This window comes from Montipora foliosa, unplaced genomic scaffold, assembly GCF_036669935.1.
Source record: "Montipora foliosa isolate CH-2021 unplaced genomic scaffold, ASM3666993v2 scaffold_465, whole genome shotgun sequence".
Lineage (NCBI taxonomy): Eukaryota > Metazoa > Cnidaria > Anthozoa > Scleractinia > Acroporidae > Montipora > Montipora foliosa.
Window position 1 is genome coordinate 180,001 of NW_027179773.1, and position 14,158 is coordinate 194,158.

General features: G+C 42.9%; 1 protein-coding gene across 1 annotated transcript; it reads right to left on the minus strand.

Moving 5' to 3' along the window:
* Positions 1-11,817: 11,817 nt before the first annotated feature.
* Positions 11,818-13,462, minus strand: LOC137989544 (TNF receptor-associated factor 3-like). The gene is made up of 2 exons (XM_068835340.1): positions 13,347-13,462; positions 11,818-13,261 (listed from the first exon to the last, which is right to left on the minus strand). Exons 1-2 carry the CDS (start codon positions 13,460-13,462, stop codon positions 11,818-11,820), a joined length of 1,560 nt encoding a protein of 519 aa, XP_068691441.1.
* Between the last annotated feature and the right edge of the window lie 696 nt (positions 13,463-14,158).

Sequence of the window (14,158 nt, forward strand, 5' to 3'; positions counted from 1 at the left end):
GACGCCGACGAGATGTCAGATTTGTATAGGGTATATTTTCTGCATAGAATCGAGAGCATCACGAAGCGAGTGAAATTGTTGGTGAAGTGCCTGTGCGAGTATCACTCTACTTCTTCGTTCATGTACCACATCTTTAGCAGATTGACGACCCCCGATGCTTCGAACAAGAACCTACTACTGAAGTTCATGCTTACCCTGGGAGGCTCGAGTGTGAATCTTTCGGCGTTCAATTTGAACATCGCAAGTTCGTCCGAATTATCTTTTTTTAAAAACTGTACGTTGCCAGCAAGCATTCCAGAATTTGCGAGCGAATCCGTGTTGTCGAGACCGTGTCAAGTCATACTGAAAGAATCACAATCAGAAAGAATCTACGCCTCTTGGGAAAAGACCATGCTGAAACTGCACGAATCTTTAAACGTACAAGTTTTAACAGACCAGGCATTGATGAGAGCAATGCTAGCCTGTAAGATTTTGACTCTTCTTGAATTGAAAAACGGGAGTAAAGCATTCAAGATTAGCGAGAGAGGAAGGTTGTTATTGGACGAAGTGTTTCCTTGTAAACTTGAAACCACGAAAGCCTGGCCGGCAAGTGCTATGTGCCTGTATGTATTCTTTGAATGGATACAACGGAACGATGTTGTTCAGACAGCTGTGGACGAATTTATATCCAAAAACCAAACGACTGCTCAAAACTTTGGATATCGTTTGCAGGGAGTGAAGATTAATTCACCCGAAAGTATAATAATCACGATGGTGTCTCTAAAGACGCACGATGTCAACAATTACCGATGCCGTTACGACCACGAACGGTGCGGATTTGTATTACCCGTGGGCCGTGGCGGAGTGTTAGTCGGAACGCCGGTGCTGATGAAATTATTGATGTTGTGTTCGATGGCCTACGTATATGTCCATCACAGCAATAGCGGCAATTTAGATCGAGACTCGTTGATCGCTTGTATGCTATATCTTTCGAAAACGAACACCTCGTTAGCACCAAAGAAAGTGCCTTTACACAAAGTCGACAGTCTGTTGGAGAAACATTTATCTACAGCGAGAACCATGGACGTAACCACTGTCGTTATACCTTTATCTGCATCTGATTATCGCACACCAGAAGGGACTCACAAGAACAGGAAAAAGAAATTGGCGTGCAAGGTCGCGAAGCCCACTGAAAAGCAAAACATTAAGTCCTTTGTGAGGACTTGTCAAAATTGTGAAGATAAATTCAGGAAAACGAAATGCGACACTAGTTTTACTGAAACGCGTGATGCTGTAGTCGAGAAACTACTAAAAAAGGGGGCCAAAGATTTTAAACTTTGTATAAACAATATCCCCATGGGCATGGGAACGAGGCAGAAATCAGACGAGGATGAATCGGAGGAATGTTCCCCGGCAGTAGGGGACAAGAGAAAGTTGTTCGCGATCTGCAGCGATGACGAAGATGGTGGCGATTTCCTCGCAACAGATTCGTCGCATCCAGTTTTTTCACAAAAGAAAATGCCGATCACGACCGGTAAAACCGCGTCGAAGGACCTGATCGTTGTCAAGAAGCACAAACCGGACAGTGAGTACGAAAATGAAAGTGACAGTGATAACAGAGAAAGCGAAAGCGAGAATGCTTGCATCGAACTGAGCGACTGTAGCGGAGCTGAAAGTGTTTGCGATAGCGAAGGAGAGGAAGAACCGGTTCCGCTAAGAACGCGATCTCAGAACAGGCTATCACCCCTCAACTCGCCAAACAAATCGTTGCGAGTACAAGTTTCCCCGATGAAGGTATCACCGAATCGTCGTAAGCCCAGAAAGGACCAAAAAATCCAAAACACGGCGGCCGACTTGAATGAATGGCAATTAACGTCACCAAACAGATGTGTCCAGTCACGACTACTTCGTGGCGAGCAAAACTCGGCGAGTGATTTGAAATCAACAACGCAAGATCGATCTTCCGTTTCTGATGGAGATGAAGAAATGTCGGATATGGAGACTGGGACCGAGTCATGCTCGGTGCCTATATGTGAGCAGCGCGTTCCGGCTTTGCATTCTAAGTCCACAGACGAGTTAACAATCGAAAGCACGGTGGCTGATTCGAATGAGCGGCATTCGCCATTACCAACAACACAAAGTACAGTGGGTGATTCGAATTCACCAATACAAGATTGTAACCGAGACGAAGAAATATCAGACAAAGAGACTGGGGGCGAGTCATTCGAGATGCGTAAAGATGAGGAGCGTAACGCGATTTTATCGATTAAACTATCCGAACCAGACCACTTTGATTCGAATGATGTCGAAGACTTGTTCAACGGCAGCCCATATTGTCCAGAAAAAGACGATCATGTATATCTCTCGGAAAAAGAGGGGGATCAAACTCTAGCGATGAACGAATGTTTGACAGAAATTTTCGAAGAACGATTCGTTGTGACAGAATCAGAAAAATTTTCGGATGATAAACCAGAGTTTGGTGGTCCGTTTTTCGACGGCGCCAGAGGTCCTCTCGGTATAATGCACTCTGAAAAACTTTTGAACGGTACAAGAGTCACAGAGGAAGGAAAAACGACGATCGGTGTTGCGTCTTTCGACAGCGCGATAAGAGGGGTTTGCATGGTGAAGATTTTGAGAGAAGTAGCAGACCTAGGAGATGTAGTTCCGGAAACGAACGTGCGTCACACTGCCAATGGAGAATTTGCATTGGAAGTACGTACAAACAACGAGATGTTATATTGCCTAGATACTTTCCCCCAGAAATGGACAGTTTTGAAACATTCGAGCAAAGTGGCTCGTTTAATTTTCATGTGTGGAGCATTGCAAACGTTGAACGATACTGATTGGAGTCAGTTTCAAATAGACGACGAACAGTCTCTGACATGGTTTCCGCCCGCGACCGATCACCGATTTAAAGCATTTCAGCATCCTTTGAACATGATGAAATCTTTGGACATGAGATACAAAATGGTCGAACTAGTGAAATCCGATGGCGGGTTTGCGTCGTGGTTAGAAAGAATCGTTGCATCTAGAATGGAAATTCACAACAAGGTCAAGGAAATGTCCCGGGAATTACACGACAAGAAAAACGGGATCGATGTGGATTTCATGGGACGGTTTTTCAACCAACTCGTCGAGTCATTACCCTGGCTTGTTTGATGACGTCATATATTTGAATTAAAAGGACAAACTCATTCCATAAAGGAACAGACTTAAAAAACTGTGGCGAAGCCATGTCGTGCTCAATTTGAGAGAAATATTTTGATATATGCCTTACAAGAACTCGACTCTGGTTAGGGCAACAAATTTAAGGTAACAATAGCACATAATAATATATTGTTTTTTAATTTAAGCATATGGGGTGTTTTTTTGCGTGATTTCATGACAATCGTGTCGGTGATTGTCTTTTGTTTTTCGTATCTTATAGCTTAGCCAAAGCTTATCCATTTTTATGTTGTTGTTTTATAATGAATGAAATGCTGCACAATCTGAGCCCGAGTCACTTTAGTGGGAAGAATACCCATAGCTTTCGTAGGCGATTTATTTTTTCCACAAAAAATTCTAGTTCCTGACGACTACCTGAGCAGTTCGTACATCATTTCATTGATCTTGCTATCTTTGTGTTGTGTTTTGTTTGTGGACATACAACGTCCTTGACAAATCCACCGACAAAGACATGCAATATTTCATGGCTCAAAGAGCTCTTCGTATTTAATCTTTGGTGTCTTTCTGAAAACATTGTCTTTTCAAGTTTCAATCCGTTTCCATCCTCTTTTCTAATCGTGTATTTCAATGGTAATTGGCAACAAATTTGGTCCGGTTCTTTACGAAGATCAACGTAAAAGGCCGGATGTAATTACGAAAGCCTTGTTCCGTTGTACAAGAACAATTAGCTCTTTTGACTTCTCCGGTCACGGTACATAACAGTTTTTTTTCCCAAAAATATAAACATGTTAGAACCGCCGTTAGTTTTCGTGTACTTTCTTATGCATAAAACGGGTGCGTTAACACTGTAACATGGTGCACCCCGTCGTTCCATGCATTCCTATTACCATTTGCCATTTTCTTTTTTTGATTCCTCTCTTCTTGTTCGATGCCATTTTATTACATCAGGGTTTTCTATTGTTTTTCCGTGACCCTATCCTTTTTCGGTTCGATGCCGTTTTACAACATCAGGTTTTTCTATGGTTTCTCCGTGACCCTTTCTTTTTTTGGTTCGATGGACAGCGCAGAAACCGCTAGGTATGTGCATTAGAATCACAAGGTCGCTGTACTACTGCACAACTTCAGTTTCTTCATAAATCGGGTATGGCTATCATTTCCTACAAACAAAAACAATGATAAAACCAGTTTTTGCGCTCTGTCGGTTCGATGCCATTTTATTACATCAGGATTTTCTATGGTTTATCCGTGACCCCTTTCTTTTTTGGCTCCCCTGGTCTGGTTTCACATGTCACAATTCGACATGTTCCAGTGCCTGACGTGGAGTTCCATTGTTGCCTTTCGTCTCGTGAAAGATAGTTGTCTTTCGTTGTTGATCGATACCGCGATGCATAAACCGAACTCGAGTTATTTTAGTGAGTGGATACGCATTGTTCATTCATTGTTATATAATTTCTGTACTCGGGTGTATTTCGATCCATGATTATCTTCGTGGGTGGTTCAAATAGTGAATTTTGTCTTTACCTGTCTCTTGGTCGAGTAACTAACCGTTCTCAGTCTTCAGTAGAACTATCGACCACGAGATTCCATAAAAAAAATTCCACGACTTTTTGTCGGTCTTAAACCGACTTGAGAAGCTTGTGACAATCCCGGTATTTTTTCCAATACAAAAAAAATTCCATGACATTTAGGGTTTTTTTACGATCCGTACAAATCTTGTAAAGTCTACAATCGAGGGTAGAGTTTAACGTCTTGTTGTAAAAAAAAAAAAACCCGTACAGTATACCTCCCATTATTAAAATGCTACTACAAGGTTGAAATACAAGAAAAGGCATTAAGTCTAAAGAAGAGGCAGTGAATCTAAACATTTTCAATAATGACCTTTTTTATTCAGTCTACACAACTAGTTACACGACAAACGTGCATCACTGTGGCTTGAAAAAAAAAACAACTTTTGGATTTGATTTAAGTTAATTTCAAAAAATATCAATATCATTATTTTACCACGGCGTGCACATGTTTATTTACACAAGTTGAAGACCGACATCGTTTTACATCAGATGTTAATTGTTACGGTGTATACGTAGAAAAAGAATGTAAGCTTGTAACATTAGCTCTGGAATGATTATTGGAAATATAATAGATAGGGTTGTATTTTTTGAATGAATTGTAAATAAAATGATTTGTGACACCGAAAAGTTTGTCTGTATTTGTTATGATCCGATAGCCAATATTAAGGCCGATTTACACGGTACGACTTTGTCGCACGCGACAAGCTCGCGACAGACCTACGACACGACTTGTGATTGTCACGCTACGATATTTTTTCTGACATCAACAATAGTAAATCATGGCGTGGGTCTGTGGTAAGCCGCTGTCGCATACGACAAAGTCGTACCGTGTAAATCGGCCCCTGGGCACGATTCGACATTGTGAACGGTAAAAAACTTTAGTCTCTGCAGTCGCCCAGGACTTCAAATGTACATTCATTGCAATCAAATGGACCCATTCCGTACCCGTCAAATATCTTTTTTGCTTAGTCGCAAAGACGTTCGCGACCAAGACCACGCTTTTCGGATAAAGTGTAATTTTGAACCACGTAACCCCATGATGAACTGAGACCAAACAAAAAACAAAATGATTTCTCTCTCTGTGTTTAATGTCTTTGGAACATTTCAACGAGACATATACAACTTGTCATCGATGGCAAGTTTTATATCCGAAAAAAAAAACAATTCGCTATTTTGGAGCTTTCGAGGTGAGAGAAGCAATGCAAATCAAAAATGTTTTAGGGTATGATCAGCTGAAAATGTGTCCAATTGGTTCACTGGACAAATATAAAGTTAACATGTAACTCACATCATGTCAGGTTTGGCTCTATGGCCGAGTGGTTGGGGCTCTCGACCTTAAATCCAGAGAACCGAGTTCCCGTTTACTTTTTTTCACCTAAGTTTTTTTTTTTTTTTTTTTTTGGTGCTCGACCAAATATATTTTCCGTGTTTCACGTTACAATGGTTTGCGTTGGTCAACATTTTACGAAATGTCGATTCGGGTTAAATTTGTGGGCGTCTGTTTCCTTTTCCGTAAACAATGCTGTTGACTCTTTATAATCCGGGGAACCGAGTTCGAGTTCATCTGGGGTATTGGATGTCATTGTAATTATTTTTCCATTCTTTTCATTTTTATTATCATTATCATTATTTTTATTTATTTATTTTTTTTCGAATTATAGACGACACACGCTGTTGATCTAGTCTTAGATTTACAAAAGGAAAAATTGCCCCGCGGACTTTACTGGAACTCAAAGACAACACGAACGATTGTTTATGGTGCATATCTTTTATTATTGACATTTATAGAATTATCATCTCATTATTTACACTTTACGACTCGAATCGGCCACGCGTTTAAAAAATGCTAAGAACAAATTCAAACGTTCAATATAATCATCTGGAGCTACGGTCACAGGAAAACGTTCACGCGTGTTCTCGAATCGCGCTCTCGCGTTTTCAGCTTTGAGCGAATCCAGCCAGCGACACATTTCCCCAGCATACGATCGAACTAATTCGTCTATTCGAGATAGCGTGGCCTTGTTGGGTTTCTTTGAAAACGCCCACTCAAAACTGGTTCCTCCTTCGACAGATCTAGAGGCTTGAGACGTTAATTGTTTCTCTGTCATGTGCCCACCAAAATCCAGTCCATAAACTTTCTTCTCGCCCTCGACCACCAACATGTTCGAACTGTTGTTATCGGAAGATTGCAAGAGATTTTTCACGGTGACGATTCTAAGTACATCCATCGCATTGACGAGCGAGGAAATTTTCCGGGGTTCATATCGGTGCACTTTACACAATCCTCGTTCTTTGTTATCGGAAAGAGTGCTGGAAGACTGGGCATTTTCGCCTATCATCGGGCTTACCAAACCAATCTCTTTTGCGTCACACATAAAAGATCTAATGTCCGGTACGCACTTTGCCAAACCAAATACTTTGCGAGCTAGCTTGGTCAACGCCACAATTCGCAAAGGCGTTCTCGGGTCACCGAACGGGCCTTTAAAAACACGGCGATGTTTATAATCGATCATGACTCGAGGCTTACCTCCTGTGGGTAACTGTGCGATGGGCGTGTCGAGCGTCAAGACTTCCCATCGAACCGGGTATTTCAGGTCATCTGGAGCGTGTTCTCTGATCCATTCCAAGTAGTTAGTCTCGACCGTCAAAACATTTTTTGAATCTGTTCGACGACTCCGTTTAGTTTGTGTCTCGCTTTGTTCGCTCGATGCAGTTTTCGCCAGAATAAATTTTCGCTTTCGATTCCTGACGGGCTGCAAGCGATACATTTTCATAGCCCCCTCCTTAAAAAGAGGCAAGAATCCTTGTCCGTTTTTTTCTTCGCACGATTGAATGTGTCGCATGAATTCCTCAAAGCCCTGTCGTGTTCGACTAGAGGAAGGGCCGTGCGAGTAATCCGGGTTGGAAGGAAGAGGCAGACCGTGTTTTTCGCAATGTTTCTCCAAATACTTATGCGTATTTTTTGCATGTTTACCTCTGAACGTGTGCCTGTCTAAGGCCACACCCGGCATGCGATAGAATCGAGGCTCGTCAGGCACGTCGCTCAGATCACAGGGCTGAAAGTTTGGCGATTGCTTCTCGGTAGGAATCCTACCAGATAAGATCAATAACATCACCATGACGCTCAAATGCACGCGAATCGTCGATAGACCAGGGAAAGCCGTCACCGCTCGTAAATGTAGTCTGATCAACGCTTTGGTTTCGTCGGGAATCAAATCAGTTGCCACTCGTTTCATCCACTCGGTGATTACCGACACGCCCAGGACAAGCGGCCGCATTCGTTTCGCACTCATCATACTTGCACCGCCAGGGTATGTGATTTTAGCCACGACCTCTGGGATTCTTTCGGAAAGAACGGTGGACTTCGAATGACGAGACTGCCAATTGTCTAAGTGGCTAATCGCAGCGGCCAATCGAAGAACCGTCTCGTACGACATGGGATATTCGCTAGACACACTCGAAGCTTCTCGCGTGAGATTTTCCATACAAGCAACAAATTCGCTCTCTCCCAGATCCACCATATTTTTCCAAATACTACGGGTGTCATCTCTCAGAGGTTTCAGCGGTGTTAGGCCTTCCAAACACGCCACGCTCAGATAGGCAGCTGAGCGGTCTAGGGGTTGGCGAGCCAAGGACAGTAGGATATCGTGAATGTCTTGTCTTGTGGCATTTCGTCCATTTATCGCCAGCGCTACGACTCGCTCCAATACTTCTGGGTGACATCGGGCACAGTCTTCAGTAACATAGAGCAATAAATTAGCACTGTTGTTTCTCAAAGTGGGCAAATATTCGTCGACGAAATAATGAAATTCTGGCAGGCCGTTTGGTAAAATTCCAGGATAGCGGAGCATTTTTTGAAACAAAGACCTGACTTCGGACATATCGTAAAGACCTCTCTTGGTAACCCTATTAAACATGGTGTTTTTCAAAAAGAGCTAGTTTCGGTTTGTTTCTCGTTTGATTTCCCGAACCACGGATCCTGGAGTCTTTTATAGCGTTCGAGTGACGTCATAGACCATCGCAGTTATTTTATTTACAGAAAAACTTAGTCGTATTCGCTACGTCATATTAAACGTCTACCCTACCCCCCCTACCCCCTACGCCCCCTCCCTCTCTCTCTCTCTCTCCAAAAATAAAAAAAAAACAAAATGCGTGCTCGTATGATTGTGTCATTTCTACTAAATGCCCGGACCATTAAACACAACTCAAATGTCATCGCAAGATACGTTAGAGATGAATCTGGTTGTAATCAAGTTTCGTTTTTACGACACAGCGATACAAATTTGTACCACGATCAACCGTGACGAAATAGCTCGCTCATGTAAAGATAGGGGCACGATTTGCCTTCGAACAACCGACGATTTGTTGAATGCGTGGAACGAGATAGCAACACCGAGAAGAGATTTAAACGTCGGTCGCTTGTGTGTATTTTGGTTTTACCTCGATTCGTGCCCAATTGACCATCGACGAAAACGTACACTAAGGCGTGCTATTATCTCGGGCGATTGGAACGATTTACCCAAGATAACCGACGTATTGAAATTGTCCCTATATGGCGTCATTCGTCGGGCACGTTATTACGCTGGTAGACGCATTTTCCTGACACTGACACTAGACTGTTTCGTCTGTATGATAAAATCGTGAAATGACGCAATACGTGAATCACCGGCTGTATATAAATGTAGCAGACGCAGAGGAGATTCGTTCTACGACCAGAAACACCACGGACCGATGGAGTTTTTACACACCGTGCGACCGTGTATAGAATATCTGAAGGGTATGTGGAAGGAATTACGGGGCGAATGCCAAGCGAACATCTCTTGCGACGAGGAACTGTTGCCCATTGTCGAATCGATCTTATTGCTGCATTCATTTCATCACAAATCTACCGATACAAGTTGTCCAGTCTACGAGAGCTACAAACCGCTGGATGTAATTTTTGTTTTGAACGCGTCTGTTTCCAGCGACGAATACTTAGAACGATGGAGTTTGTGCCATGTCACCAATGACCCATTCCCGAGTTCGTACGTGGACAAAACCGAAAGCCGCGAGTCAGCAATGGTTTACAACGAACTCGATCAGGAACTTGGTGAGAGTGACGAAACACACACAGAATCAGACGAGAAGGCCTTGCGATGGTTGTTTAAATATGACCAGCGCGTAAGACGTTCTAGAAAAAGACATTTGAAGAAAAAAAAACGAAACGAAAAAGACAAGCGTTTACTTTCGGGATGAATGTATTGATCTCAATAAAGTTTGATAATAAAGAAATCGTGTTGTTTTTTATTTTTCGTTAAAAAGGTCCGCGGGTGCCCCCCCCCCCCCCCCTCCCTTTCTTGGTAGGTAGCGTGTCTCCGATATACCTCCTAAACATTTTAATTTTTAACCCATATTTTTTTGTTCTCTACACTGAATCACAAGCCGTTAAGGTAATCAATCGAATGGTGGATTTTTGTTTATCTATTCATTTATTCATTTTTTCAATGTAGTACCATTTTTATACTTTGTAAAGACACTCGATTTTTTTCTTTGATCGTCTAAAGAATTCACTTCACTTCATTGCAGCAATGATGTCCTTATAACTTTGACTGTGGAAAGACCGGGCTATCACCGGAAACAGACGTGGATACTAGAGCAACCGGTTCAACTTGTTCAACGCTCGGGCATTGCGGGGGTCCCATCGCATCGGTTCTTTTCCTTCGCCTCCTTCTGTACATAAGGGGAACACCACGACAGTGCTTGAACATTTGCTTCTTCGGTGGTGGGCTACTGAATTATCGGAGGTGAGTAATAATTTGACTTCAAAAGTATGTGGGTTGTATTCGTCACGATTTAATCGTGTCCGATTCAATTAATATGTCTATTCATCAGGGGTAAAAAATAATTCGGCTTCAAAATATACGTATCGTATTCGTCACAGTTTAGTCATACTCGAGTATCCATATCCAGGTGATCTGGTGACGTAATTCGGAGGACTGGGGAGAACAATTTTAACGCCGTACCCCACAACCGCCCGCGGCCTTATTTTCGAATTCAACTGGCAGAGGCGAGGTTAGATCTTGTCGGGTCTACTTGAATGTTCGTTCAGTAACAGGAAAATGTGGTAGACACGTAATTGTGGGATAGGGCGTTAAAACTTTTCTTCACGGTCCTCCAAATTACGTCACCAGATCACCTGGATGAGGCTTCAGAGTCAGGGTCAGGATGTTTGGGTCGGGCCCCATAGCGAGGTTCGCAATCAGACCAACATCATATATATATATATTTTTTTCTGTTTTATTTTCGACATACCTTACATCGCATAAAAAAACTACATTTGTTTAGTGATTAAAAAAAAAAAGAAAAAACCGTACTAATCCTCGCGTTTCTCGACGTCAGAGAGAAACAGTTTCCATGCTCGGCAAATACTAGTAATCAGACAAACAACGAGTGGTTCCAGGTTGCCCGTGTCTTGCGCGTACACGAGAGTCGCGACATAGTTTTTCTCTTCGCAAACGGATACGGGAAATGGCTGGTAAGACGACATGACATAGCTACACAGAATGTGACAAAGCCTCCCGTTCCCATCGGCAAACGGGTGTAGTTCGAGAAAGTTACAAAACAGTCATGCACACGTTCGAAACAACGAAATTCCGTACGAGCCTCTACAGTCTTCAAACATGCGATTGTAACGATCGAGAACAGACCCCAAAGCCAGCTCCATGTCCTTTGGTACTGGATAGAAACGTAAACTACCATCAGGCCTCGCGGAATACCTTTGTTTGTCGCTCACTCTCCCCGCCGGCGTTTTGTCACCGAAAGACGGATCGTTACGAAACAACACGCCATGTGTGTCGCAGACCAGGCTCTCTTCCAGTAATCCCCAATCAGTGGGTCTTTCTCTTGTGCTAACGTGATCTAGAAGAAACCGCAAAGCTTCTGATACGTTTCCTCCTTGGTCTTCGCACGATGACAAACACTCGACAAACCGAGCGATGGTGCGACCTTTCGCCATTTGAATCGCCGTTTCCGAGTACGAGTTTTTATCTCTCAACCATCGTCGTCTATAACCGTCGGCCGTAGTCACTAGTTCGTCCAAGGCAATCTCGCGATCCGTCATGACTTTTTACAAGTTGCGTAACCCGATGGTGTCGATTTGCGTATTTTCGTGTAAGATAAACACTGGCATTCCCGATCCTACGTTCCTTGTACTACAGGGCCGTCTCCAGCTTGTATCATTATCTCTGGGCCTGAAGCTATCCAGATAATCATTGTTCTTCTCTTGGTCAATAAGCGTGAACGTAACTTTCTGTTTGAAAGGCCACGAAAGTATGGCGTCAAAATCTCCTCGCATCATCACGAGAAATATGGACATGTGTGTTCCACGACCCTCTCCGTCTCCGTTCAGATACACAGACATTTGACATCGGTAACCTCTCCGCGAAGTGTAAAAGGGGGGACTCTCTATCCGTGTATATTTTCCTGAAATTGCATCTTGAAATCTGCGTTGAACATCGTCAATCTTCATAATATAGGTTCCATCGTACGAAGTGTTTTCTAAGTGGGAAATAGCCTGGGCTTGCTCTTGTATCTGTATTTCGTGTAATCTTAAATGATGATCTAATCGGTCCGATTCACGACTGCCAGATGGCGAAGATCGCGGGGGGTCTCTAGAACCCCTCATCGCCTCGATTTCTGCACCGATTATCGACAACCGTTCGTCGAATAAGTTTAATTGTTTCTTAACATCATCACCACCGACCTCAGATTTCTTCAGGCGCTCGATAATTTTTTCCAGATGCCTAAGACTCCCCTCTATCCTGACCATTTTTTCTTGATGCGCGAATAACGTATTTTTATTCAATGTCGCAATCGTTTGTTGCGCAGACAATCGTTCCTCGTGTTTCTTGTTCGCTTCCACGCACGAATCTACGGTTTTTTGGTGGAGCTCTAACCGTGCTAGGACCACTCCAATAAAATCACCCGCAAGAATTAAATGTTCAGGTGCATTGGAACCGATGTGATCGTCCAGACTTTCTCTGGGACCGCGAAAATTGCAGCCGACATTCCTAAAAACGCAAACCGTCGGCATTTTAGGGCACGATTTTTCGTGTTCCGGTAGCAATTCTCTGAAGAATTTGTCTCGATTGCAACCGTGAGGACATTCCACGAGAATCCTGGGGCATTCTTTCAGATGATCCGACGAGTCCTTTGCTCGATGTTCGAGTTCACAATGCTCGCAATCGACCAATCTGAACGGACAGTCTTTCTCTATGTGGTGTGCTAACTCGGACTTCGGCACGACTGCATCGCATCCATGACTAGAGTAGACGCAACTCACATCTGCATAAGCACACACGGAGTAGTGTTCCCGAAATCTTGGGTATTCACCCTTCCATTCGCACCCTCTCTTTTTGTTTGAACAAAAGCACTTGAACTCGAACAGTTCCCGTCTGGCGTATACATCTGGAAACACTTCTTTGCGTCGAATGTTTTGCAGATCGCGCGGGCACTTTCCCCAACCGTCCTCCTCCGCTGCGAACACGTCATCTACACATTCGCTGCAACACCTGTACGATACCCCAAAAACATACACACCGTTTTTAACGATTTTGACATTTTCAAACGACTCGAACACTTTACTCGAATACTCACCTATGCCCACACGGAAATTGCATGGGATCGTGAAGAATCTGACTGCACTTGACGCACTTATAACAATCATCCAATGTTCCACTTACGAATTCGACATCGCCCACAAAATAGGACATGTTTGCAAAACCAGAACTCGAGAGATAACACTGGATAGACTGTTGCTTCGGCGAAAAGAAGAGACTCACTATATACCCTTTCTCGTGCAAACTATATATAAATATAACGACGAACGGAGAAAAACGCGAAACAGGACGTAATGAGAAAAAAGTTACGTCATCCGGGATACTCCCCCCCTCCAAAAAAAAAAAGAAAAATTCCCCAATTACATCGAGTTACATCGTAATCGGTAATGTAACGTAATTGTCGTCATGTACTCGGTCATAGACATCTGAAGGATACGAGGTACGTTTATTTCTAGATCCCTTAATTTAAGACTTACAACGTAAATAATATCCAATATTTATCTACATCCAAAAAACCCAAAATGACAGGTTGTCATTTTTATTTGTTTTAGTCATGTTCATGAAATACTCGACTCGAGTGTTCTCTGATGAATTGTATCCCAAAATAGATCAACGTTCTTTTTTTCTTTTTTTTTTTTTTTTTTACATTTCGCGTCTTTGCCTCTGGAAATCTTGTGTGCAATCGCGGCCGAGTTCGTCTTGAACACCACTCGACAGTCCGGTGTTCCCTTTCCATATTCTTGTTAATCTGGTAATGCGATAATTTCGACTCTCTGATATTTGTGATGAACCAGTTTTTGCAGCGCTTTCAACTGTTCTAATGTTTTTGCATGATCTTTGATGCTTCGC